This window comes from Grammomys surdaster, unplaced genomic scaffold (assembly GCF_004785775.1).
Source record: "Grammomys surdaster isolate TR1022 unplaced genomic scaffold, NIH_TR_1.0 129, whole genome shotgun sequence".
Lineage (NCBI taxonomy): Eukaryota > Metazoa > Chordata > Mammalia > Rodentia > Muridae > Grammomys > Grammomys surdaster.
Window position 1 is genome coordinate 20,968,830 of NW_021604587.1, and position 27,057 is coordinate 20,995,886.

Below are 27,057 nucleotides of genomic sequence, written 5' to 3' on the forward strand. Positions count from 1 at the left end.
TCTTTCTTTCTTTCTTTCTTTCTTTCTCTTTTCTTTTCTTTTCTTTTCTTTTCTTTTCTTTTCTTTTCTTTTCTTTTTTTTTTCGAGACAGGGTTTCTCTGTGTAGCCCTGGCTGTCCTGGAACTCACTCTGTAGACCAAGCTGGCCTCGAACTCAGAAATCCACCTGCCTCTGCCTCCCAAGTGCTGGGATTAAAGGCGTGCGCCACCACTGCCCTGCCCTAGTTTTTATTTCTTTTGTTGGTTTTGATTTCGTGTTTTGTTGTTGTGCTTCAGTGTTGGGGAAATACCTTAGAGACTCATACATACCAGACAAACAAAAGACTCAAGTTCAAACTCCAGCACCCAACGTTGGTGGCTCACAACTACCTGTAACTCTAGCTCCAGGGGCATCTAATGGACACCTGTACTCATGTGCACAAACCCACATAGACACATATGAATACACATGATTTTATATTAAAAAAAGAAGTGGATAAACAAATATATACTGACATCTTAACAACATGCCCAGTTAGCAAAACAACAATAAATCCTCCCATAAGGCCCACAGCCTCCTGAGACAGGAGATTTTGACCAGGTTTATGGCTTCAGGCAGGAACTCCCTATTCAAGACTATTCAAGGAAGCCCCTTTTCAAGACTATGGAAACCTACAACTTTGTAAACTAATTAAAATATACAGCTTAAAAGAGAGGGCTTGAACTGAGTTACTCTGCAGCAGTGGGCAACACTTTTCCCAGAAAACATGGGTCATTAGATGAGTTATTAGTCAGGGAGGTCCTAAAGGCTCCTAAAGCAACACAGGTCACTGCCATTGCTCCTGGTTTCCACCATAACTACATGATAAGACCCTGCTGATGAAGACACCACACATTTTGGTTACAGGAATTTGTGTTTGCTTCTGTGGCCAGCTTTTTACCCGAGTGTTGGGGTCTGAGCTCAGGCCCACAGACCTGCACAGCATGCTGCCTACCCAGCTCCCAACCCTACACACACTTGATAAATCATTTCTGTACATACAAGATTGTTCGTGAATTGAGGTTTGTTTTCTTTTCTCTTATACATTGTTTATTTCTTGTTTTAAAAAGTATACTAACATTCTAAATAATAACGCACTGTGTTGTAGTATATACAAATAGTAAGCTATTAATAAATATGGAAATGACCTGAGAACATTCCCCCTGATGGCCACCTTCCACTGTTGTTATAGTTGTTTTTGATATCCACTTGTCACACATCATAATTACCACAGTAAGGAGCTGCATCTGAAGAAGTGTCCTGATAGCCTTGACTGATGTGGGAAGGACCCATCTAACTCTGGGCTAACTTCTGGGACCCCAGATCAAAAGGGTGCAGCCAAAGGACAATCAGCCTGCCTTTTGCTGGGTTGGCCTTCCTCTTGCTAAAGAGCCGATATGTCCTGTTGCTGCTGCTGCTGCTGCTGCTGCTGCTGCTGCTGTTGCTGCTTCACCTGCTGACAGCAGAATCAGCATTTTTGAAGTTTCATAGTGAACTAAGGACCAGAGGTAATCCAGAAACTTTCTGGGCTTCCAGCACCAGACTGGGACTGCTGAGGCACTTTGCCTTTTGACTCAAGAGACTACAGGTTACATTTTCACTATTGTATCCTATCTCTATCCTTTCCTATGACAGAGCCAATGTGGGACTATTCTGATTGATGAAGTGCCCAGCCTCAAGGACTGAGTAATTATGAGGTTCTCAACTCTCGGGTGTGATTCCGTTATTGTTACTATTTTAAAGCTGAGTTATTAAATTCTTTAACAATAATAATTTTCTAATTATGTACATTGTATAGATATATGAGGATGTATATATGTGTGTGTATATATACATATACACACATAGATACATATATGTATCTATGTGTGTGTATATGTGTATATATACATGCATATATACATAAATATGTATATACACTATATCTATAACTATATCTATATCTATATCTATATATGTAGCTGGAGAGATGCCTCAGTGGTTAAGAGCATGTGCAGCTCTTAACCTCTTCCTGAGGACTCAAGTTCAATTCCCAGCACCCAGGTCAGGCAGTTCCTAACTGCCTATGATTCTAGCTCCAGGGCATCTAAGGCCTTTGGCCTCTATGAGCATCTGTACTCATGTGCACATACCCATACAGATACACATAATCAAAATAATAAAAAATATTTAAAATACAGGCACACATATATACCTTCTTGGAAACAGACCTTTTATGAAACAAAACTGACCTGTCAATCAAGATGTGCCAGTACAATAGTGACATGACTATTATAGGGGTGACCAACCACTCTCTAACTGGATATGAGGCCTGTTCCACAGGAGGGAATTTATGCCTGGTACTGGAAACCTGGTCAGAAGTCTATGTTTGGGGGTCATGGGCCCTACTACTATTATTTTGCTAAATAGACATAGTGCTAAGCTGTCTTCTAAATATTTATGTTTATACCCATAAATTAGTGCTTTCTCAACCAGAGAAATATCTGTCAGAAGCCATCTAGGAAAGGCTATTGCAAGCAAGTGAGTATTCTGGAGATGACCCACTGTTCTGCATAGCTGCGATGGATGCACTGTGAGATGCAAGGTCGTCCTCAGACTTCATTCCAGGATTGCTTCTCACTGCTGATGGGCCTTTGCTGCCATGATTGCATGACCTAATTGCTGCCATGATAACATGACCTAATGATTCCTGGGCGTCAGCCTACACTATGGTGCAAATTTCCTGCAGATCAACAGGAAGATGAACTTTCATGAATTAATGCTAGATGAATTAATTATAGAATTCCTGATTTGATTCAAATAAGTTTAAAAAGAAAGTTTGAGGAGATGGTTTTAATTGTATTGCCAGAAAGATGTAATAAAGTTAGAATTGAGAATAGAATGTACCCCCTCCTCATAGAATATTAAGTAAAGGCTGAATAATAAGGAACACAATGGGGTTTTATAAATTGCACTAAGGAGCAAATGAAGCTTGGGACAAGTCTGTGATCAAGGAAAAACATTCATTCTAGGTCAGGTCCAAGGGTGAAGCCACAGGTGTGCACATTAATAAAGCAAAGCCATGTGAAACTGTGGCTTTGAACTTATACTGAGCTTAAAGAATGAAGCATTGCTTTGATATTACTGTCAACATCCTGCTGTAACTCCTCTTTTGTGTAACCTTTTATCCGTGAGGTAATTTTATAAAGAACTTTTGTCTAAGAAGGTATAAATTACCAAAGAAAAAAATAAAGTGTGGCTTTTGGGGCTCTACTCCATCTACCAAATGTATATATGTCTATATGTCTGTCTATATGTATGTAGATATATACTATGTAGGTATATGTTTATATAAATAACTACTCATGTGTACTTGTGAAACTGATGAAAACAGGTGGTCAATCTGGACACACACACAATGCACAAGATTCTTCTTTTCTTTCTGTCTCAAGAACTCGAACCCTTTCACCTGGCCAGCAAGGAGTCCTTGAGCTCAAGAGAAAAGTGCCCACTTAACTTTTTTTCTTAATCCCCTGCTGCTATCAGTGGTGGTGGTGGGGGAGTTACATTGCCAGAAGCCAGAGGCTTTTGGCCACAGAATAACAAAGAGTTAAAGAAAGAGATACATTACCAAAAGTAAATAACTTTTGCCTAGCAATCAACCTCCTGCCTTCCTCAGAGAACTGGATACAGAGCTAGACCTCAGCAAAATATCTTTTTTGCGGTGGTGCAGAGGGGCAATGGTTAAAGCAGACTTACAACTGGGCAAAGCACTGAGAACAGTAACTGGTGAGTGCTCAGCCCTAAACCGGACGTCTACATCACCAACACCTTTTCTTCAAAGCCCGGGGGACATCTTGGAAAAGGGGGAGGAAAACATGTAAGAGCTGGAGGAGGAGGACCAGGAGAGACTGTCTTGCCAACATGACATGGTCACTGCCTTATGAACTCACTGAAGCTGCAGTGACCTACACAAAACCTGCACATAATGAAGTCAGCTAATATTCCAGCAGGAATAGTAGGGAAACTCAAAAGCTTCTAGCCCTGGTTGAAAAATTACTGGCAGTTGATGACTGTTGGGGGAATGGGTGTCATCTTTCTCTGGTTGCTCATGTTTGGAAGATAGGTCAACACCCATGCATATGTGGGCAACACTAACTGGACTCAGTGGGTTGTCGTTGTTATTATTAGATGGAAGGAAAAAAACACATGAAGGTGAAGAAGATGTGTCCGGAAGGGTCTAGGGAGAGAGATGTAGATATGATCAGGTACATTGTACGGATGTATGGAATTGTGAAAAGACAAATAGACAAATGAATCTGTTTTGAAATATATAGACATCTAATCTACGTCAAAATAATTTACTTACTTAGAATGTTGAAGTTTATCTTCTATTAGTGGAAGAACAGCTGGAATCATTTCTCGAGGGAAAATCTGGCTGACAACAGTAAGTGCCATACATACTTCTACCAGATTAGTGCTCTGCAGGTCCTGCCATAAGTAAGCAAAGAAGACAGTCTGTACAAAGTTAAAGCAAGCAAAGACAAACTTAACGCCTTAGCAGTCCTGCTTACTTAGTAATTTCTCCTAGCTTTATAATCTATTTATACATTCATACCTGCCTCCGAACCTACAAAATATTCCCGATGGTTTTATTTGCTTTGAGTCAAAGGCAACTGACCAGCTACAAGCCAAAAGAATCTCCTATTTACAGCTCTTAAACTTTTATAAACTAATAAAACAATTTTATGAACTTTTCTACTTAATATAAATGGAGCCTTAAAATTTATACAATAAAAAGTGTATGCTCATACATATTTATATATGCATATGAACTATAAAGGGATCTAATACAACTTTTAAATATATTTTTTAAAAAAGGCTGGTTAGGTTGGGCAGTGGTGGCGCACGCCTTTAAGCCCAGCACTTGGTTGGCAGAGACAGGCGGATTTCTGAGTTTGAGGTCAGCCTGGTCTACAGAGTGAGTTCCAGGACAGCCAGGGCTACACAGAGAAACCCTGTCTGGAAAAACAAAACAACAACAAAAAAAAACCAAAAACAAAAACAAAAAAAGGCTAGTAAGATGGTCCAGAAGGTTAAAAAACCAAATGTTTACCGAACTCCTCCAGAGCTCACAAAAAAAGCCAGACATGTGGCAAGCATCTCTAATACCAGTGCTGTGGTAAAATGGGATACTGAAATGGAAGTGCCCAAAAGCTCACAGACCAGCTAGCCTAGAGTGTGCAGCATGACAGAGCCAAGGGACCCTGCCTCAGCAACACAGGAGAGAACCAAGTTTCAAAGTTGTCCTTTGATCTCCACATGCAGACCACACAGCATATGTGTATGTGAACATGAAACAAGTGGTTGGGCCGGGCCAGGGGCTGGGGAGAGGTTGAGTGGGCCAAGTGTTTGCTGTGCAAGCATGAGGATCTAAGTCTGATCTCCGGCACCCACATAAAAGCCATGCATGATGACACATTTGTCTGTTATCCCAGTTCTGGGGAGGAGGACACCAGAGAATCCCTGGAGTTCACTGGCTAGCCAGCCTAGCCAAATTAATGAACTCCATATTCAGTGAAAGATCTTATCTCGAGAATAAGGTAGGGGACAAGCAAGATGACTCAGTGGGTAAAAATACTTGCCACCAAGCCTAAGGACCTGAGTTCAATCCCCAGGATATATACATAATAAATAAATAAACAAATATAAAATTTATTTTCAAGTAGAGAGAGACTGAGGATAAAATCTGATGTCAACCTATGGTCTCCACATGCATACACTTTCATGTATAAACACACATACATTATATATATGTATATATTATATATATATGTATATGTGCATATAGTATGACTTAAAATACAGAAAAAAAATACATACACATTCTCACATATCAGTAGTCTGATAGATGATGAACGGGAAGACTTGAGGCTTTTAGAAGATGGCAGACGACAGGCATGTTCTGTTAATTCTCCAAGGAATCAACCAAGGAAAGCATTCAAAAGTGGGCAATGGCCCCAAACTCTAGTTTAACAGAAAAGTAAAAAAGAAACTTTGCAAAACAGAACAAGGAAAAGTCCAGACTCTGTCCTGGAAGGACTGGTGGTTTTGGGGAGCTCTCTCTACCCAACGGATGACAGTGATCAGAACAAGAGGACAGAGAGTCTCAGAAAATCTGAACTACACTCTTAGTAACACACGTGTTAGAGTGGGGGCAGGGTAGAGGGTATGAGGCAGGAGGGAAAAGGTTTATGGGGCAGAGGTAGAGGGAGGAGAGGTGCTGAGAACCCACACTACCGATGAACTCAGAGCAAGTGTTACAGGAGTAGACGCTAAATCTGACCAGTAGAATAAATACCTCTACACTGCAGAGTTAAACTTTGAATCGCATTTGTACAGTGTTCAGCCAAATGGAAACCTGATCAGAACTAAAATCCACAGAGGAACTTAAAACATCGGTTTCACAAGCTGAGCTGGACATTGGAAAAGAGAGCCTAGAGGTTTAACTATCAAAATTGGATCTTTTTTTTCAAATTGACTCCTTGTTAGAAACTGTGTGTGTGTGTCCTGAGGGGAGTACATGTGTGCCACAGCTGTGTGTAGAGGGCTGAGGACAACTTTGTGGAGTCAGTTCTCTCCTTCTGCCCTCTGCGGGCTCCAGGACTAGAACTCAGAGCATTGGGCTTGCAAGGTCAGCACTTCACTCACTCAGCCATCTCACAGTGGTCCCCAAATGGACTCTTGAAGCTTCCCATAGGTGTGACACACATCTGGGAGCCCAAGGAAGAACATGGAAAGAGCTGAAACTGGAATCAGCAGCTGGGAGAGCTGCATGCGGACTCTGTTTCAAGCAGCTCTCCCCGTCTGCACTCACTCCACCTTTAGTCAATACCCAGTGTCAACTCAGGCAGGCCAAGCCTACCTCTACTCTCACTCTGCCCTTTCTTTCCTCTTCCTAGGCTTTCTTAAAGAATGCAGGCTGACACATGCTTTGTGCCATCTCTGTCTCAGACTCTCAAAAGCTTGACTGTCTTCTTTTACCTTCTCACTCAACATTTTGTCGGCACTGCCCATCCCCACTCTAATCTTGTTTCTACTGCTTCCCACTTCCAATTACTTTTCCCTCCCTTATTTTTTCTATAACCCCAATACTACTAGATAACCATACTGCTTTTCTTTTCCATTCATAGTCACAGTAACTACCATGGTAGTCCACATAGTACTCTACGTGCTTTTCAACTACGTGTACTCATGGTGGGCCTACCCACTGTTTTAAAAGCAGACACAAATAATGACTGTTTCTGCTCATGGCTTCTTCTCCAAGGTGAGAGCTGAGAAGTGACCCTAGTGCAGAAGAAACAGGATACTTCAGCCTCACTGTGTAGTCCAGCCCACTTACTGTGTAGTCCAGCCCACTTGAACACTGCAAGCATTTCAATTTAAATAGGGTGATTTAAAACCAGAAATCCAATCACTAACACTGCAAAACTCTAGAAACATGAGGAATCAAAATAACAGAACTCCTCCAAAAATTGCAAAGCCTACACTAGTGTCCTGAAAACATGGTGGATTAGATGAAACACCAAGGAAAGAATTCAAAAGAATGATTATATTTTTAAAACCTTGAAGAGGACAAATGTAAACTGCAACTGAATCTTAAGAGAACACAGGGTATAAAAGCAGAATTCTGGAAAAAAACACTAGACTGAAATACTGCAAATGCAAAATGTAGTAAGTCAAAATAAATGTAAGCTTCACCGAATGAATGGATTCAAGGGGCGGAAGGCAGAAAACCAGGGCCTGAAGCCTGACAGGGTAGAAGAATTCGAACATTCAAATTACAACAAATATAAAACGATAAGTACAAACAACACTCATTATCTGTTGAATACTATGAAAAGATAAAATCTATAAATTATGGACATTAAAAGGCTCAAAATACATCCTGAGGAAGAGGCAGAAAGAATGTAAGAGCTAAGAAGAAGTTGGGAAGGAGTTTGACATGTCAACTTCCAGCCATGACATTGCTATGTACTCCTGGGTTCCTAGCAGCTGTAATTTCCTGCACAAAATCCGCGCGACACTGGGCCATCAACAACTTGTCCTAAAAGAAAAGATCCCATGGGACTCCAGCCCTCCCTGAGGATATATCTACAGCAGCCTGATGAAGGCAGGGTAGATATTTTCTTCTGCAGTATAGCCATCAGTAAGTGGTCCTGTCAATATGCCTTCACCTACTCTCCTGTAAACAGCACTAGTGAAACTCATTGAGTCATACAAGAAAAAGATAGGAACACAGCAGTAGGAAAGCTGGGAGACCAAGAGGAGCAAGAGAGACTCTACAGGAGTCAGAGGGGCAAGAGAGGATCAGAGTGAGCATGGCCAAAGCACACTGTATACAGGAATAAAGATGCCACAATGAAACCCACTTTATCTACAAATAACACACAAATTACAAAAAGCTTTTTAAAAAGGCTGAAGAAATTAAAAACCACTATCTGACACCTCAAACACCAAAGTCAATTCTACAGCAGAAGATACTTGAAGAAATCCTACAGGCTGAAAAATGAACATACTCATGAAGCCCAGGAAAAATAAACCACACAAAAACACTAGTTAAGTAAATAAAGATCAAAAAAAAAAAAAAACCACCTAGCACTACAAAAATCAACAAAATGGCAGGAATTAATATTCACCTTACAATAATAATTCTGCATTACCAATTGCCTCAATTCACCAATCCAAAGACACAGAATGCCATAGTGTATTAAAACCCAGCATGCATCCATCTGTTGCCTCTACAGCATGCACTTCACATTCAAATACAGACTCAGCCTTAGGGGAAAAGGAAGGGAAGGGTAGCCAGGGAAATGGAATTAGGAACAAGCAGGGGCTAACATCCTCCTAACAGACAATATAGACTTTAAATCAAAATCAGTCAGAAGGGTTGAAGAAGGAACAACCTTCCTCAGCTTGTAAAGGTAAATGCTTCTGACTATCTTAGTTCAATCCTTGGACTCCACAGTAGAAGGAAGAACCAACCCCCCAAAGTTATCTTCCAACCTTCACATGGCACACAATAAATTAAATATAAATTTTTAAATCAGAGATAATGCAAATAAATTATAAGATATACCTTAGGGCCTTGGTAAACAAGAACAGCCAAATCTAAAACTAGTAGGTGGAAAAACATTAGATCAGAGCAGAAATTAATAAAAACAAAAATGAAGAAAAAAATCTGTTTTTTTTGAAAAGATAAATGAGATGAACCCTTAACCAAAACAGCCAAAGAGAAGGTGGACCCAAGTTAATAAAATTAGAGATGAAAAGAGAAACATTTCAACAGATACCATCAAAATTCAGAAAACCATTAGAATATTTTAAAAACTTGTATTATACTAAATTGGGAAATCTAAAATAAATAAATTTCCAGATCCATATGACCTATAAAAATCAAACCAAAATGAGATAATTTAAGTCTCTCTACAACAAGCAACAAGACTGAAGCAGTAATAACTGAAATCTCCCAATTAAAAACATCCCAGATCCAAAGGACTCACAGAGTAGATAAGTTCTACCAGAACTTTAACAACTAAGTAGGACCAAAGTTTCTCAAATTATTCTGTAGATGAAAAAAGGAAGGGATGCTACCAAACACTCTTTATGAAACCTAATCAAGACACAAAAAGAAATTAAAGACTAATTCCTCTGACAAACATAGATGCCAAAAGTCTCAATAAAACACTTGCGAACTGCCAGGCATAGTGGAGCACATCTTTAATCCCAGCACTCAGGAGGGGGGAGCAGACAGAACTCCATGACCAGGCTAGTCAAGGAAACATGGTGAGATCCTGTCTAAAAACAAACACACAAACAAGCAAAACTGAACACATCAAATTCAAGAGCAAATCAAAAGATCATGCATGTACCATGATCAAGTCGGTTTCATTCCAGGGGTGCAGGATGATCAACATATGCAAACTAATACTTAATACATCACATAAACACAAGACACAAATCACAGGATCATCTAAATACAAAGGATCTTGACAAAATCCAACATCTCTGTGGTAACAGTCTCAAAGACACTGTTAATAGGAAGAACATAATAAAGACTATATATTATACTAAATGTGGAAAAACTCAAAACAGTAAGACAAAAATAGAAAATAAGGATAAAAACGCAAAGGAAGAAACCCAAGTACCCTTATTTACAGATATAAATCTATTCATAATAGAACCTTAAGACTGTACTAGAAAACTCTCGGGTTGATAAACACTTTCATGCTCAGCATACAATATATTCTTGTATGAAAATGTCGTAAGCCAGGCAGCACATGCCTATATTCCTAGCACTGGGGAGGCACAGGCAGGAAGACCAGTTCAACGCCATCTTTGTCTATATAATGAGTTTGAGGCTAGTCTGAGATACATGAGATCCTGTTTCAGAAAGAAAGTTAAGAGGGAAGAGGAGAACAGAAAAGGTCCTTACATCACTCACACACACTCACACACACACACACACACACACACACACACTCATGCACACGCGTTAGAAAAAATATGAGAGCTGAGGGTGAAGTTGGTAGAGTACATGTTAGCACACACAAAGTCCTAGTTTATGGTACACAATGTCATAACCCAACTGTAATGGTGTACACTGCAATCCCATCACTCAGGAGGGGTGGAGCCAAGAGGATCTGAAGCTCAAGGACAACCTTTGTATACAGGAGACCTTGTCTCAAAAAATAACAGCCAGGCATGGCTGTTACTATGTATATAACAGCTCATGCCTTTAATACCAGCCCTCAGTAGGCAGATCTCTGTGAGTCGGATGCCAGCCTGGTCTACATACTAGCTCCAAACCAGCTACAGTCTTTAAAAAATAAATAAATAAATAAATAAATAAATACCCTTCTAGAGGTTAGAGAGGTTGCTCAGTGGTTAGAGCACTTGTAGCTCCTGATGAGGACTAAAGTCCGAATCCCCGTGCCTATTCTAGGCAGCCCACAACTGCTGCAACTCCCGCACCAAGGCTCTGACACCATCTTCTGACCTCCATAGGCATTGGCACTCACACTCACACATCATATGACTAAAAAAATAAGCTTTTAAAAATAAAAATATCTTTTTAAGGTGATTTTGTAAGTAAACTTATACTTTTAAAATTGCTTAAGTAACTATGACTAAAGAGAAATGTTCTGTGACAGCAGAAATAAGACTTCATAACAAGCAGCAAAAAACATGATACGATACCTTTACCACTGTATTCACAAGGAGAAGCAAAAGTTCATGACTTTCATGCAGAAATAAAGAAACAGCCAAATAACCTATTAAAAAAATGAAGGAAAAGTTTTCATTACTACCTAACTCCCCAAAAATTCCTTTCCTAATAAATTAAAGCCATATTTCAAGTTTTTTTTGTTTTTGTTGGTTTTTTTTTTTTTTTTTTTTTTTTGGTTTTTCAAGACAGGATTTCTCTGTGTAGCCGTGGCTGTCCTGGAACTCACTCTGTAGACCAGGCTGGCCTCGAACTCAGAAATCTGCCTGCCTCTCCCTCCCAAGTGCTGGGCTTAAAGGCGTGCGCCACCACCACCTGGCCTCAAGTTTTAAGTGTGAAACATATCAGTTACCAGGTAACATTAAAAACAAAGTGTGAAATACAAAGTTAACAAACTTCACTGAAGATTTAAGGTGTCCTTCATCCTGCATATGTACCAAATTAAAGGCCTGTGGATGACAGAGCTCCAGTGCAAATCTCTGCACTATCAATCAAAATAATCTCTACCTTAGAGCTAACATACAATCATCAAAAAACGTAGTTATTAAGTTAGCATTGAATCCCTGATGAGCACTGGGTCACTTTGTTGTACAAGCTATCTAAACCAGCATGATACAGTCAAGATACTCATAGTTTATTTTTTTCAACTGAAGACAGTAAAACAGCTGTTTGAGGAGACAGACTACCACATTAAATGTACTCATCGGCTTAATGAAGCATTTCTATTTCAAAAATTATGCTTTAGAACTGAGGAATGAATAGATTGATATCATGACAAATGCCATAAACATGGAATGTGCTTTATGGCATTTCTGGTCACTTTTCACACTGTCAGTGATATTTATTTATTAGTTTCTATGTGTCAATATCTCTATAACCCTTGCCTCATTGAATTCCCCAAACAACCCTACAATGTAAGTATGGTTACTAAGTGATGAGGTCAAAAGAGAGGTTATCATCCAAAGTCTATTGCTATTACATGGCGGACCAGGACTCAAACCCAGAGTCAGTCCCCATGGACTGTCTACCCTGTGCCTGTTCACCCAGTTCTCACCTCATTCTTTCTTCTCACCCTTTTAGACCTTTCAATACAGATACTAACGTTAGTCATCCTTAACATTACTCAGGGGCTACGCATGGTGTCTAGTGCACACCATGGCAAACCATTTAGAAACTTCTAGTCTCACAGCCATGGGAGCAGCATAACTGATTACAATGTTTTCAATGACAGAGGAACAAAGCTGTTACTCCTCCAAGGGTGGAAAAAGCTGAGGCGACCAGGGAGCACTTACAGCAGAGCTAAGTCTTCCTGCTAAGGCCTCACCCACACCCAAGTCAATAAACAAGTTCAAAGGTTATATTAAAGAAACCTTAATTCTGTTACAACAAACATCTTGTTTTGACAGAGAATAAAGAAAAAGATACTCTGTAATTTAACAAATAGATGTAACATAGAACAATCAAGTATGACTGCAGAGCACATCTGATATGACTAAGAATGAGGCCTGGGCTAGGGATGCAGCTGAGTTGGCAGAGTGCTTGCCTAGCATACACAAAGCCCTCGCCTCTACGAGCACCAGGCATGCAACACAGAGCACACGTGTACATGTAAACAAAACTCACACATAAAAAAAAGTTACTTAAAGCTTGGGACATGTAATAAAATATCTAATAAAGCAACTTAAAAGCCAGATGTGGTGGTGCATGCCTTTAATACCAACACTCAGGAGGCAGAGGTGGGTGGATAGCTGTGAGTTCAAAGCCAGCCTGGCCTATACAGCAAGTTCTAGGCCAGCCAGGTCTACACAGTGGACCATGTATCACAAAACACACAGACAAAAAAACAAAGGAAGGAAGAAGGGTTTGTTTGACCTCATGATCTGAGGGCAAGTCATTATGGTAGAGAAGACGTGGTGGCTGGAACTGGGGACAGCTCATCATAGTGTACCCTTATGCAAGAAGCAGACAGCAATAAACGAAACAACAATAAAATTGAAAATAAAAAAAGTATGTTATGTCTAAAAATCAAAACGTAGCCAACAGTTATTCTAATTAATCATACCAGTCATACCACCTCTCCTGGTTAGTCTTTCTGTCAACTTGACAAAATCTAGAGTCTGGGAAGAGGGACGCTAACTAATCATCAGATTAACTAACCATCAGATGGGTCTCTAAGCAAGCCTGTTGGTCCATTTTCTTAATTAATAGTTGTTGTGCAGGGGCCCAGCCCACCGGGGCAGAGGCATCCTTGGGCAGGTGGTACTAAGTGCTGTAAGAAAGCAGGGCGAGCCAGCCTGTAAACAGCATTCCAGCATGTTCTCTGCTTCAGATCTTGCCCTGAATTCCTGCACGACTTTTCTCAGTGATAGACTGTGGCCTAGAAGTTGTAAGCTAAAACAAATCCTTTTTTTTTTCCCCCCAAGTTGCTTCTGATTAGTATGATGGCTAATCTCTGTTGTCAACCTGACTATATCTGTAATCAACTAAAACCCAAGTAGCTGGACACACCTGTGAAGGATTTTCCTGACCGGAGCATCGAAGATGAGAAAAACCCACCCTAAATCTGGGCCACACCTCCCAGTAGCAGCCTATACAAAAGGAAACTGAAAAGCTTTGGTTTTTGCCTGCTTGCCCTCACTTTCATTGACAGGCACATCAATCCTGTTGCTAAGGCATTACTCGGATGATATTAGAACCTATTTCTTTGGATTCCAACACAGACTGAAGACGGGCTAAGACATCCCAGTCTTGTGGGTTCAACAACTACCAGATTCTTGGCTTTTCTGTCAGGAGGCTGCCATTGTTGGACTAGCTGGACCACAGCCTGAAAGCCACTCCAATAAATCCTATATATATCATATAGATTCATCCTATCAATTCTGTTCTACAGAATCCCAACTAACACAGTCAGTGATTTACCAGAGCAATAAAAAGCAAATTAAGACACCACCAATTACCTAGTATTTTCTTCCTTTCTCTTCTTCTTTCTTTCTTTTTTCTTTCCTTTCCATTTTTTTTATTTGTGTAACAGAGTCCTGGTTGTCCTGATCACTCTGTAGAGCAAACTGCCCTCAAACCCACAGAGATCTGCCTGCCTCTGCCTCCTGAGTGCTGGGATGTGCACCACCACAGCCAGACCCAGTATTTTCAATTATCTATTGTTTTCTAGAATTCCTGCCTATGCCAACACAACACAGAAGTCAGCCAAGTAACAAAAGAGAGCAGGCTGAAGTCCCACATTTATGCCAAAGTAAGTTTAAAAAAAAGGTTTTATATATATTTATTGCTGGATCAAAGCTAAGTCTAGCTGTCAATATTTAAAGTTCTATAGAAATCTATCATGTGATTTGAGATGTATATACACAAATATATACATATATACATGTGAATATACATATACACATATATGAATATGTAAAATTCTCCACACATATATAAACATCTATCATATATATGTATATCATAGATAGGCAGACAGACAGACAGACAGACAGACAGACAGATAGATAGATAGATTGATTTTCCACACAGACACAAAGATCAGAGAAATTGAGAGTTCCCACTGATACCCTTAGGCCTGACCACAGGGAAACAACACCTAGACATGCAAGTAATTTCAACATTGTAACTACTAACTTCTATGTTTTTTTCTATTCTCTCCCCTACAATTTCAGAGTCTCAAAATGGAGCAATGTAAGTTACCCACCTGTATGTGTGACTGCATTCAATGGGCAACCACTTGGATCTGTTTTCTGAGTCCTTAACAAAATAGCTAACATGAAGAAGGGCATCACAGTGGGAAGAGGACCGACTCTGACATCCACAAGTGTGTTGTAGCATGTGCACACTCATACACACAATAAAGACACTAAAATTGTTTTTAATATTTTTAAAAAGGGGATATCACTATTTTGTCAACTAAAAAGGTAATATACAAAGAGAATTAAGAAAAATACATCAATGTTGAAAAAAAATATTAAGAGAGAAAGAGACAGTGAAGGTAGAGAGATGAAAAAGTAAAGGAAAAGACACGGAAGAAAGCAGAGAAACATGAGACTTTTGCTTGAATCTGGAATCTAACATCACTTCTCCGCCCTGGACTGAATTCTAGACATTTCAAACACACTTATATCTAATACACCTTCTTTTACAAGTGAGAAAGATGAAGTTTCTTTTCACTTCTCCTATAACGTTCAACAATAATGTAAAAACAAAATTATTTTCAGATGAGCATGTTAGCACATGCCTTTAATCCCAGAACTTTGGAGGCAGAAGCAGATGGATTTCTGTGAGCTCAAGGCCAGCTAGGGCGACATAGTGACACCCTGTCCCAAAAAGAAAAAATAAATAAATAAACATAACAGCCTCAACAACCTGAGAAACCAAACCAAACAAAACAAGAAAAACACTCCCAATATAACCATCTGGAAGCTAAATGAAGACCATCATTAGAAAAGTTACAGACATATGAAAACTCAGCAGGGTGAGTGCTGGAGGCACGAAAGCCTGGACTCACACAGGTCAGGAAGATCATCCATGAATATAATAAGTCAGAGGCCAGTCTGTCCTTACATGAGACTCTCTGAGAAGCAAACAACAACAAAAAGGAGCCTCCTGCTGAAGGGAATGGTAAGGAACAGTTTGACAACTAAGCTCAGTGGCTGTGAAATAAAACGCCTGCAGAGCTAGCCTGAGATACACAGGAAGGTCCTGTCTGAAAACAAGGAAAGCCTAAAGAATTAAATCCCAGTGTTACATAAGCTTTAAAAGAAATCAATTTCAAAGATTTCTTTAATAACACAAAAATCTCAGGATTATAAAAAGCTTGAATTAGTTTGAAAGCCAAAGCATTAATATAGAAGAAATAACATACAGTAAGGAAAGACACATATGACCACAAGTTACCAAATGGAGGGAGTCACAGAGTGATCTCAGAAAAGTACAAATTCAAATTTAATTTGGAATATAGACAGGAAGATGGCACACAACATTCTACTTTGGAAAAAGGCCACAACTAACGCAGGCGCTAGAAGGGGGTTTGGGGTGGAGCGCGTATGTGGAACACTGTACTCTTCCTCCCTCCTCCTCCCCAGAGTCCGTCACTCCATGCAGACTGCTCATTCCTAGGAGCATGACATCACCGCGCTCATTGGATGAAGACCACGCTCCATCCCACGCTCCATCCCACGCTCCATTCCTAATCTGCCCCAGTGACTCCTTTGGGGATTTTCATACAACCTGAAACCACTGGAAACAGATTCAAGTCTTGAAAGAATTTTTCCAAACACCCTAAAGGATTACTGCAGAAAAAAAATCTTAATACTTCTAACAGCTATAGCTAGAGTAGTGAAAGACAGAACAGCATGTTTTAAGTTACTCTAGTTTGTTATGGTTTTTATTTTATAAAGAATCATTTCTTACTCAAGCAAGTTGGTAACCCAGCACTTGTGAGGTAGAGACAAGAACAGCAAGTTTGAAGCCAGTCTGGGCTATACAGTTAGACTTCTTTTTAAAAAGCAAATTAAGCTGGGCGGTGGTGGCGCACGCCTTTAATCCCAGCACTTGAGAGGCAGAGGCAGGTGGATTTCTGAGTTCGAGGCCAACCTGGTCTACAGAGTGAGTTCCAGGACAGCCAGGGATACACAGAGAAACCCTGTCTCGAAAAAAACAAACAAACAAAAAAAAGCAAATTAACCGATTAATTAATAGTCTTTGTCATCATTAAAGTAATGGAATTAGATAGGCTTCTTAAAGCAAGAGTTACTAACATACAATTTACACACAAGAAACTCAGCTGTATGTACAGCTCATGGGTTTGGCATGAGCATGTGGCATCTCACTATCACACAATCATGCACTTCTGTAACTCCAAAATGGTGCACATTCAGAAAGGCTGACTTTTACGTACAGGCTTTGTGTTTCCAAAATGCTAGCTTTGGAAATTTGGTCAGGAATGTAGCTCAGTGGTAGACTGCTAGGAACAGCATACCATGACAGGGACTGACACCAGTAGGCTGGGATGGAGACATCTCAGGCAGCTCCTTGTAGAAAAGAATGGTGTCTGGGACCCTGAGAAGCAGGAGACACATCCCTCCAGGAGACCTGACATCTGAAATAAGGGACTGCCTGCAGTAGGCTTGAAGGGAAACATATCAGTAGCCCGCGGCAGCTCTTTGTAAAAAAACATTGTTCCTGTAAAACAGCTGTATAGATTTCATTTGTGCGTGACTGCTTTTCAGTTGGCCTTGGTGTACATAATTATTCTATTATATCTGACTTTCCTACTTCGTTCTCTTTCTGCTCTGGTGAGTTCTGTGAAATTAGATGTTCCTTGATGTAATGATTCTTAAACAATTAAAAATTGAGACATGGGGCATAGCACATCACAGTCCTAATGGCCCAGGTGCATGTTGTGGGTTCTCATCTTGGAAACAATGTAATAACTGCACAATGGTAGTTCAGATTAATGCTTGACTTGCAAAGAAAATATTAGAAAATGAAATAGAACCAACATTGGGACCCTGAGAAAGGAAAAAAACTATTAAAGTTATAAAAGAAGTTTTGCACAGTATTTAAGAGTGTTTCCTTGGGGCTGGAGAGATGCCTCAGTGGTTAAAAGCCCCAACTGCTCTTCCAGAGGTCCTGAGTTCAATTCCCAGCAACCACACGGTGGCTCACAATCATCTGTAATGGGATCTGATGCCCTCTTCTGGTGTGTCTGAAGAGAGCAATGGTGTACATAAAATAAATAAATAAATCTTTTTTTTATTGGCTATTTTATTTATTTACATTTCAGATATCATCCCATTTCCCCTCCCTAGAACCCCCACCCCATCCCCCTCCTCCTTTTTGCTTTTATATCATTTTAATTACATACATGTTTTAAGGTCAGTTCTAGGTTGAGGCTCTAGCAATACAATAGATGCAAATAGTCAAGGAACAAGCAAGACAATATACACAAGTAGTCAAAGAACAAGCAAGGCATTAAAGCTCAATTACGTGAGCACTCCCGTGATCACTGTTTCTAAGGGCTTACCAGGATGACCAAAGTATCTGAGCCTACTTCCCTGTCCTAGCCCAAAGTCATTTTCATGTCTGGAGCCTACTTCCTTGTTCTAGCCTAAGATTTAGATTCCTGTCTGAAATTACTTCTTTGTTCTAGCCTAATGTCAGATTCCTCCCTGGGGAAAAAAAAAAAGGATTAGCTCCTGGATAAGCAAGTATAGAATGCATAAAATTATGTATTAGTAAAACTAAGTCAAAACACTGGGACTCATAGGAGAGTCATTGTGTGCAATGCACAGAAGCAGAAAGCTGGTGGAACTACTGAGTTAAGGGTTAACGTGATTCTTTCTGGCCACTGCCTGGCAGCTTTGCCCATGTCATTTATCATTAGAGCTTCACAGAAACATGCAAGTAGCTGACCTCGGAGCTCTGAGCTCTGAAGTATAATAAGTTAAAAGTTAAAGTTTAAATAATGATAAGTTTGCAATTATTATTATTTTGGCTACAGGCCTGGGAATACGGAAAGCTAGAAACTTTGGGGAACAATTGTAATTCTTAATTCTTTGTGGGATGTGGTTATTCTTTTGAATTTGATTTGACAATGATTATTCAATGTCTTTTTTTCTACCTGCTTTTGGAGTAACAATAAAAGACTGGGGCAAGAAAAAGGCAAGAGAGCATGTGAAGAGCGAGTAAGAGAGTGAGTGAGAGGGCATGTAGAGAGCCTGTGAGGTGGCTGTAGAGAACATGTGAAGAGCGAGTGAGTGAAGAGAGAATGTGAGGTGTGTGTAGAGAGTGTGTGTGTGTGTGAAAGGAGAGTGCATGTGGTGTGTGTGAAATATGTGAGATGTGTGTGAAGAGTGTGTGTGAGAGTGAAAGGAGAACACATAGGTGTGTAGGAGTGTGGGAGTTCAAGAAAAGAAAAGCACACAGGAGAAAAGCAGAGTGCGCAGGAGGATGCAGAGTGCGTGCAGCCTCAAGCTGCGAGCGAGGGAGCAAGAGAGAAAGAGAGCAGAGCATGAGAGAGAGGAGAGGGAAACTTTAAGCCTTGAAAAACTGCCTCAGTTTGTACCTAAAAAGTAGTCTGTGTATATTTATTATGCGCCTTCCAGATATCCCTGCTTCCAGTTGAGAACTCCGACCCTGTGTCAAGGCTGGACCCCCGACAATAGTGAAGCTACCTTAGCATGTCAGGGTTTACATTTAGTCCTCAAAACTATAAAAGAAAATACATAACACAAAGCTCTAAAAACATACTATATACCAGCCATCATTTTATATAGTGGTTAAGAACCTTAAAAACAACAGTCAGTACAGAAGTCTTAAACATGTACATACCCACTCTTTTTTCTAAGAGGTTTCCTTGTTGGGCCAGCTTGATTGCATGTATATAACCAAAAGAAGCATCGTATCCAAGCATCTCACAGTATATAAGTCTCACCATACATTCCTTCATCATTTTCTGAAAAGTGAAATACCAATCACTACATAAACAAATGGAAGCTTTCATTCTTCTGCATGTCACACTCAGTTAACAAGAGAGCCATCTATCCTGGTAATGAAGAACTAATGTAGCTATTTCAAAGCAATTGCCTAATACCAGAATATAGAAATAAAAGTAGCTTCTAGCAATTACTAACACTATTCATGTCAAAAAATTAGTTCAAATATTTTATTGATAAAGACAGAATAAACAACCTAATGCTACTTCTAATTCTATGTGCACAGATAAGTTTGATTAGCGGTGGTCCTCAGACAAATGTCATCTGTGATGATCGTAGTTGGCATTTAAAATCAATTTGAATATGTTTCACCACATAAAAACATCTAGAAAAATTGCCACAAGTCAGTAGTATATTTGTAGTTGCAAGCCAGCTGTATTCCTATCTTTCCAACACTCAGGAACTGGGGCAGGAGGTGATGCAGAGGACTGTGTGAGCCCAGGAGCTGGAGACTAGTCTGAGGAACACATCTCAAACTAAACATAGGCTGTTTTTTCAGCATGATTATATTACAGATATGTAATCGTCTGCTACAAAAGTACTCTTTTCCTCTTTGTAAATAACTCACAATATTGTGAACTGAGGGGCAGAATTTCATGAACACAGTAGCCATTACAAACTAAAATTCTTTGAGAGATACTATGAATATGTTTTATCAGAATGACATTTTATGGCAGTGAGAGTGTACATCCAGTTCTGGGTTCAACCCTGGGATCATAAAGAAGAATATATTATATATACAATGTTATATAATATATATTCTCGGCATCAGGATGTAGAGGCCAGAGAGTAAGTACAAGATCATCCTTAGTTACATAGTAGTAAGTTCAAGGCTATCCTAAGATATATCAGATCAGTCTCAAAAGAAATCTTAAAAATATAGTTGGGCACGGTGGTACATTTATTTAACCCCAGCAATTCATTGGCAGAGGCAAGAGGGCCCCTACAAGCTGGAGGCCAGCTTGGATACACAATCAGCCCGTGTGTGTGTGTGTGTGTGTGTGTGTGTGTGTGTGTGTGTGTGTGTGTATTAAAGCTAACTGTAATTAGATTATTAGAAGCTAATGGCTTAGGAAACACTAAATCATTTTAACGGTGCATGGTAGTGTATGCCTATAATCCCAGTCCTTGGGATGTCAAAGCAGGAGGATCCAAAGCTGCGTGCGTGAGTCAGAGGCCAGCCTGGGCTACACGAGACCTTGTCACAAAAACAAAACAAGCTTAAAGCAAGAACAGTATTATTTAGTTATGTGTGTGTGTGAATCTTAGGGAAATATTAGGGAAATATAGTTTAGTTCCAAGCATTTATGTTTAAAGCAGTAAAAGTTAATTTATTAACAGATTAATAGGACTACAAAGTTTGTTTTTAACATTTGTTAGTGTGTGTGTCTAATTGATTTTAATTAAACCACAGTGGGAGTCCCTCTGCAGAGGCTTTTATATAAATTAGGAATAAAATTGTTAATTCATGCCAGTAAGTTTCAACCCTGGATTTGTATCATGAGCTCAGAGTTTTATCTAATAAAAATTATGACATAAGTTGTTATTCCTTTATCTAGAGAAGAAAGCACGTTGTTGATGTGGGGCTTTGCCCTACAGCTTCCTTAGCTGTTCCAGCTCTGTAATTCTTTAGAAACACAGACTGTGAGGTGCACCCAGACCTGCCTGGATGCCTGCAGTTATATAATCCTCCTGCTAAACTCTGAGTATCCAGTGATCAGTTTTACCAACACCAGATTTATGCTACAGCAATAAAAATTGTATTCAATGATATTCATTATAGAAAATGAAAACCTAACAACAAAGTAAAAAAAGAAAAATTATTTCTGCTTAACATTTCTATTAAGTATCACAAAGTGCTCACAAAGATGTACATATCCATATGTACAACACATACACATACACATACAAAGACATAAGATTAATGTCTTAAGTTTTATTCCCATGAATATTGTGACTACAAAAATAAATGTTACCATCTTTTAGACTTTCATATTCATGTTTATAACAATGTATTTGTGCAAAATTATCACCTTGAAATTCGCTAGGGAGAGAAACATTTCTATAATGACTTACACATAAAAGGACTCAATTGGCTGAGTGCAGTGGTGCACATCTTTGATCCCAGCACTCCAGATTCAGGGGCAAGTGGATCTCTGTGACTTCAAAACCCACCTGACCTACATAGCAAGTTCTAGGCCAGCCAGGGCTATACAACAAGACCCTGCCTTAAAAATAAGAATAAATGGATATAATTTTTAAAAAACCACCCACTAAATTAGTTGATGAACAAATGTTAGTTGGAGTTGGCTAGCTAAAAGTGTCAGGCCAGCAAGATGGCTCAGTGAGTCAAAGGATATAAGACAAAGGAATCAGGCCATCAAGCCTGATGACATGATTCAATCCTACAGACACAGGTAGTAGAGAGAACCAACTCCCACAACTTGTCTTCTCAGTTCCACACACATGCTATGGCACGCACACAGGAGCACAGGCTTACACACATACACTCACTAAAAGTTTTAAATAGAACAAACATCAAATAGTCATACACGTTACATGCCTTTTGTATTGAACTGTTACAATGTACCACATAAAGATATAGTTAGTACATGTCAATAAAAAAACTACAACAGGGACTGGAGAGATGGCTCAGCAGTTAAGAGCACTGACTGCTCTTCCAGAGGTCCTGAGTTCAATTCCCAGCAACCACATGATGACTCACAACCATTTGTAATTGGATCCAATGCCATCCTCTGGTATCTGAAGACAGCTACAGTGTACTCATATAAACTAAATAAATCTTTTTTTTTTTTTTTCAAAGAAAGGAAGGAAGGAAGGAAGGAAGGAAGAAAAAGAAAGAAAGAAAGAAAGAGAAAACAAAAACCTGGATCCTAATCTGAAGACTTGCAAATAGCCTCACAGTGGCCAGCATAGAGCAGCTGAGTGAATTCTGTTTGAAAACCAATACTATATAGAACCAGGCTTCAAATGCAAGTGTGCTGGACTCTGCAAACGTACCAGTGTCGTAGTAGGAGCAGAGACAGTTGCCTTGAGACTACTCAGTTCCTGCTGGATTAATTTCTCTTCTTCCTGAAAAATACAATTAGAGTAATTTCAATTAAAATGATATGTCATTCTTAAAGCTACATTCCCTGGTCCATGGACCCCCCCTTCCTAGAAAGAATAATTATTTCCAGGTTAACCTAGTGATCCTCTTCATTTCACTCGGTTGGCTAGTGAAGACTGGCAGACATTTGTTTCTTTAACTTCAAAATGAGGGGATGGAGAGGTGGCTCAGAGGTTAAGAGTGCTAGCTGTTCTTACAAAGGACACAGGTTCAATTCCCAGCACAACATGACAAGCTCACAACTGTCAATAATTCCAGTCCAGGGGATCTGATACCCTCACAGAGACATGCATGTAGGAAGAAAACCAATGTACATAAAATAAAAAATAAATTACTTTAAAAACAAAAACTTCAAAATGGGCCGAGCAGTGGTGATGCTCATCTTTAATCCCAGCACTTGGGAAGTAGAAGCAGGTGGATCTCTGTGAGTTTCAGGCTTTCAGACCAGCCAGAGCTACATAGAAAAACCCGTCTCAAAAAACATAAAACAACAACAACAAAAAGGAAAGGCTTCAAAATCAGGTGCTGAGATGCCTCAGTAGGTACATGCTGTCAAGCCTGAGTTCAATCCTTGGAACCCACATAATTCCACCACAAGCCCTCACTAGCAATTCTTAATTAGCCATCCAACGTCAGTGACTCAGTGTGTGAGTTAAAGATAGCATTGTAGCAGCCAGTGGTTGAGCTTACTGAGGTCCAGCACAAGGCATGCATCAAAGCTGACCACGCTGGACAGTGTTTGCAGTAGAAAATGAGAGGGGAAGATAGGGATGAGGACATGGTAGGTATACGTATAAACACCTGTAAGTTTTAAAAACTCAAAACAGCTGAGCATGGTGGTATGCACCATTAGTCTCAGCACTCTGAAGGCAAAGGCAGGTGGATTTATGTGAGTTCAAGGCCAGCCAGGTCTATACAGGAAGCTCCAGGACAACCAGGGCTACATATATAATAAGACCTTGTCTCGCAGGGCAGTAGTGGCTCACGCCTTTAATCCCAGCACTCGGGAGGCAGAGGCAGGTGGATTTCTGAGTTCGAGGCCAGCCTGGTCTACAGAGTGAATTCCAGGACAGCCAGGGATACACAGAGAAACCCTGTCTCGAAAAACCAAAAAAAAAAAAAAAAAGACCTTGTCTCAAAAAACAAAACCAAAGATTCTAAATAGAAAGAAAGTAAAAAGAAATGTGCAGATCTGGGATGAGTGTTACATCTTCCCTGAAGCACAAAATGTTCATGGAATAAGATAAAAAGTCTTCATGGAACACAGAAATAAGACAGACACAGTCCTTTCCCTAACCTCTATTCTTCCTCCTTATCCCCATTTTCCCTCTCATTTTCTTCTCCTTTTTTTTCTTTTCTTTTTTCCCCTTCCCTTCTCCCTCTTGCTCTGGCCCCAAAGTTCTTATTTATTTATTATATGTAAGTACACTGTAGCTGTCTTCAGACACCCCATAAGAGGGCATCAGATCTCATTTCGGATAGTTGTGAGCCACCATCTGGTTGCTGGGATTTGAACTCATGACCTCCAGAAGAGCAGTCAGTGCTCTTAACCACTGAGCCATTTGCACCAGCCTCCTCTCACTGATCTTAGGTGGCTAATTATGAACTGCTAGTGAGGGCTGCAGAGATGATGCCACAGGTGAGACTACACACTGCTCTTGCAGAGGACAGAATTTGGTTCCTGGCACCCACTCTGGTGGCTCACAACTGCCTGAAAGTCCAGTTCCAAGGGACACTCTCTCCTGGACTCTGAGGGCATCTGAACTCATGTACACGTGTCCCTCCCCCAACTTAAAACAAAATAAACCTAAAAACAAAACTTAGATGTAATACCACATCTGGCTGTCTGTGCAGTTTCAAACTGAGCCAAAAATTATATTCTTTACATTTTCTCTCAGGAGTAGTAGCAGAGGCTCAACGTGTAAAGCATCCGCTCCACAAGCCTAAGGATCAGAAGCCATCATGTAAAAAGCCAGGTGTGGAGAGGTGGATTTGTGATCCCTGCATTCCTATGGAGATACAGGAGGTAAAGACAGAACACCCCAGAAGCTCCCTGGCCAGCTTGCCTGGAGTACTCGGCACAGAAACAAACATCAAGAGAGATCGGGTGGAAAGTCAGGACTAAGACCCAAAGCTGTCCTCTGAAGCCTATACATGTCCCTCCCATGGGTCCGTGCACCCTCCCCCCACCCCCCCCACACACTCATTCTCTCTCTCCACATATACATGTACACACAAAATACCTACTTGTCCTCTCATACACATTAACCACAGAAAAGCACAAAGATATGTTAAGTACACGGATGACTATGGGATGTGCAGTAAGCCCTATTCAATAAAGCATTGCCACATACCAGCTTACTGTCAGAACACAGGCACGTTTTAAACCTTTAAAGGCGTCTTCTCTTTCTCCTGTCTGCTGGCATTTATATTGCACTGTAGTTATTTATGTTAAGTCCAAAATGGATGATCAATTCTTGCTATTTTCATTACTTAAGGAATAGTTGTGCTTGATAAATATTTGCTTAAGAAAGTATGACACAATATTATGTTTTTAAGACATACACTCCTTGAGGCTTTGAATCCGTGGGAACTTAATAACTTCTGTTGTAACTAACTACCAGTTTTCAAAGCGGGTCTTTGCCCAACCCGTTGGACTAGCCTAAGTACCTCAAGCTCTGCAAAGATTAACAGCCCTGTCGAGGGTGGGAGTGACGGCTGTCTGTCGGAGTTCGTGATGCTTTCAAATAGAAGGAACTAAATTAAAACTCAATAGGGGAGAGAGAGCCTATAGCTCGGGCTTTAAATCGCACTGGCTATTTTCACTCGATAGACGACAGCTCATGCAATCCTCAAAGCACCCCATGAAATTTACACCGGCTTAACCCTGAGAAAAAAACACGGAGGGACTTCGGGCCTCCAAATTAGAAGGCCAACCTCCCTGAGGTCGGTACAAGCAGCAAACCCAAGCTTGGGGCGGACGCCAGGCTGCGTCCATCCAGCCGACCGATGTCTCCGGCCCCGCCGCCCCACCCCATCCCGGCCGGCCGACCCCGCCGCATACGTGCTTGGATGAGAGCGCAGTGACGCCACGGATGAGGCCGCCCAGCCTGGAGAAGAAGGGTGCTCTGGAGGCCGCAGGCCCTCCCAGCTGGTTCTGCAGGAAGAGCCCGGGCAGTGCGGTCAGCGTTCTTTCCACCATGTCGCTCATCGCTGCCTCCCTACGAGGCTACTTCAGCTGAGCCTCCCGGCCTCCGTACTCACTTCCGGCGTTTTGAATAAGAAATCTTTATTCGCGCGGGTCCAAGACGAGCAGGATGAAGTTCCGGGAGAGACCGCCTGGGGGCGCACGAGTTTAGGAGGAGAAGGGAGTTCTCTGGAGACTTGAAAATCATTCTATTAGCAATGTGTGTGCGTGATTATTCTTGTATTATCTAGAATCTCCCAAGTAGAATGTTAATGAATTCGTGCCATTACCCGGTCTCAGCCTCCAAGTGCTGGGATTACAGACCTGACCCACCATCTTTTTTATACTTTTCTTAACATCTGTAGGAACTCTTATCTCTGAAACTGTGGTAAGTGAAATTTTTTTCTTAAATCTTGAAGTTGTTCTTATACCTATCCCTCAACAAAAGAAAAGTTTTGCCTAACAGAGTAGTTATGCAAAAATAAATTTTAGTTTATTGAAAACAATTATCAATATTTAAATTGTTTAAAACAGATTTTTCTTTAGAATTTAATATTTTTATGCCTAAGTAAAATTTTGTTTACTGTCTTTTTTAACTTTAGGCTCTTTCATTAGATTGAATTAGAAAACTTACTTTCCAGCCATGTGTAGTGGTTGTTGCCTGTAATCCCAGCACTTGCGGATGGAAGGAGCAAGAAAATTCAAGGGTATCACCTGCTCCATATCAAGTTTAAAGCAAACCTGAGTTATATGAAACCCTGTCTTAACTTTCCCCACCCCCCAATTTTTTTCTTCCACCTAAAAAAAAAATGCTGAGGAAACTGATACTTTTCTGACTAGAGGAAAAGGAATGTGCTAACACTGCCAAGAAGTAAAGTGAAGCCTTCTTTACCCTGGCCTAAGTGATGTTCATTATTCTCCTTAGTATATCTTATCCAATAGAACATTTTCA

General features: G+C 40.3%; 1 protein-coding gene across 2 annotated transcripts in view; it reads right to left on the bottom strand.

Moving 5' to 3' along the window:
- Ap4e1 (adaptor related protein complex 4 subunit epsilon 1) overlaps positions 1-26,135 on the bottom strand; it is a 68,920-nt gene extending 42,785 nt beyond the window's left edge. The window contains exons 1-5 of one of the 2 annotated variants that reach the window (XM_028756145.1): positions 25,983-26,135; positions 22,810-22,881; positions 19,625-19,748; positions 11,257-11,330; positions 4,367-4,488 (exon numbers count right to left, since the gene is read on the bottom strand). In XM_028756145.1, coding sequence (XP_028611978.1) covers positions 4,367-4,488; positions 11,257-11,330; positions 19,625-19,748; positions 22,810-22,881; positions 25,983-26,129 — 539 coding nt within the window. In that variant the 5' untranslated portion in view covers positions 26,130-26,135. Of the gene's footprint in view, positions 1-4,366; positions 4,489-11,256; positions 11,331-19,624; positions 19,749-22,809; positions 22,882-25,982 lie in introns of those variants that run through there. The other variant, XM_028756154.1, reaches the window with a different exon arrangement.
- Positions 26,136-27,057: the final 922 nt, after the last annotated feature.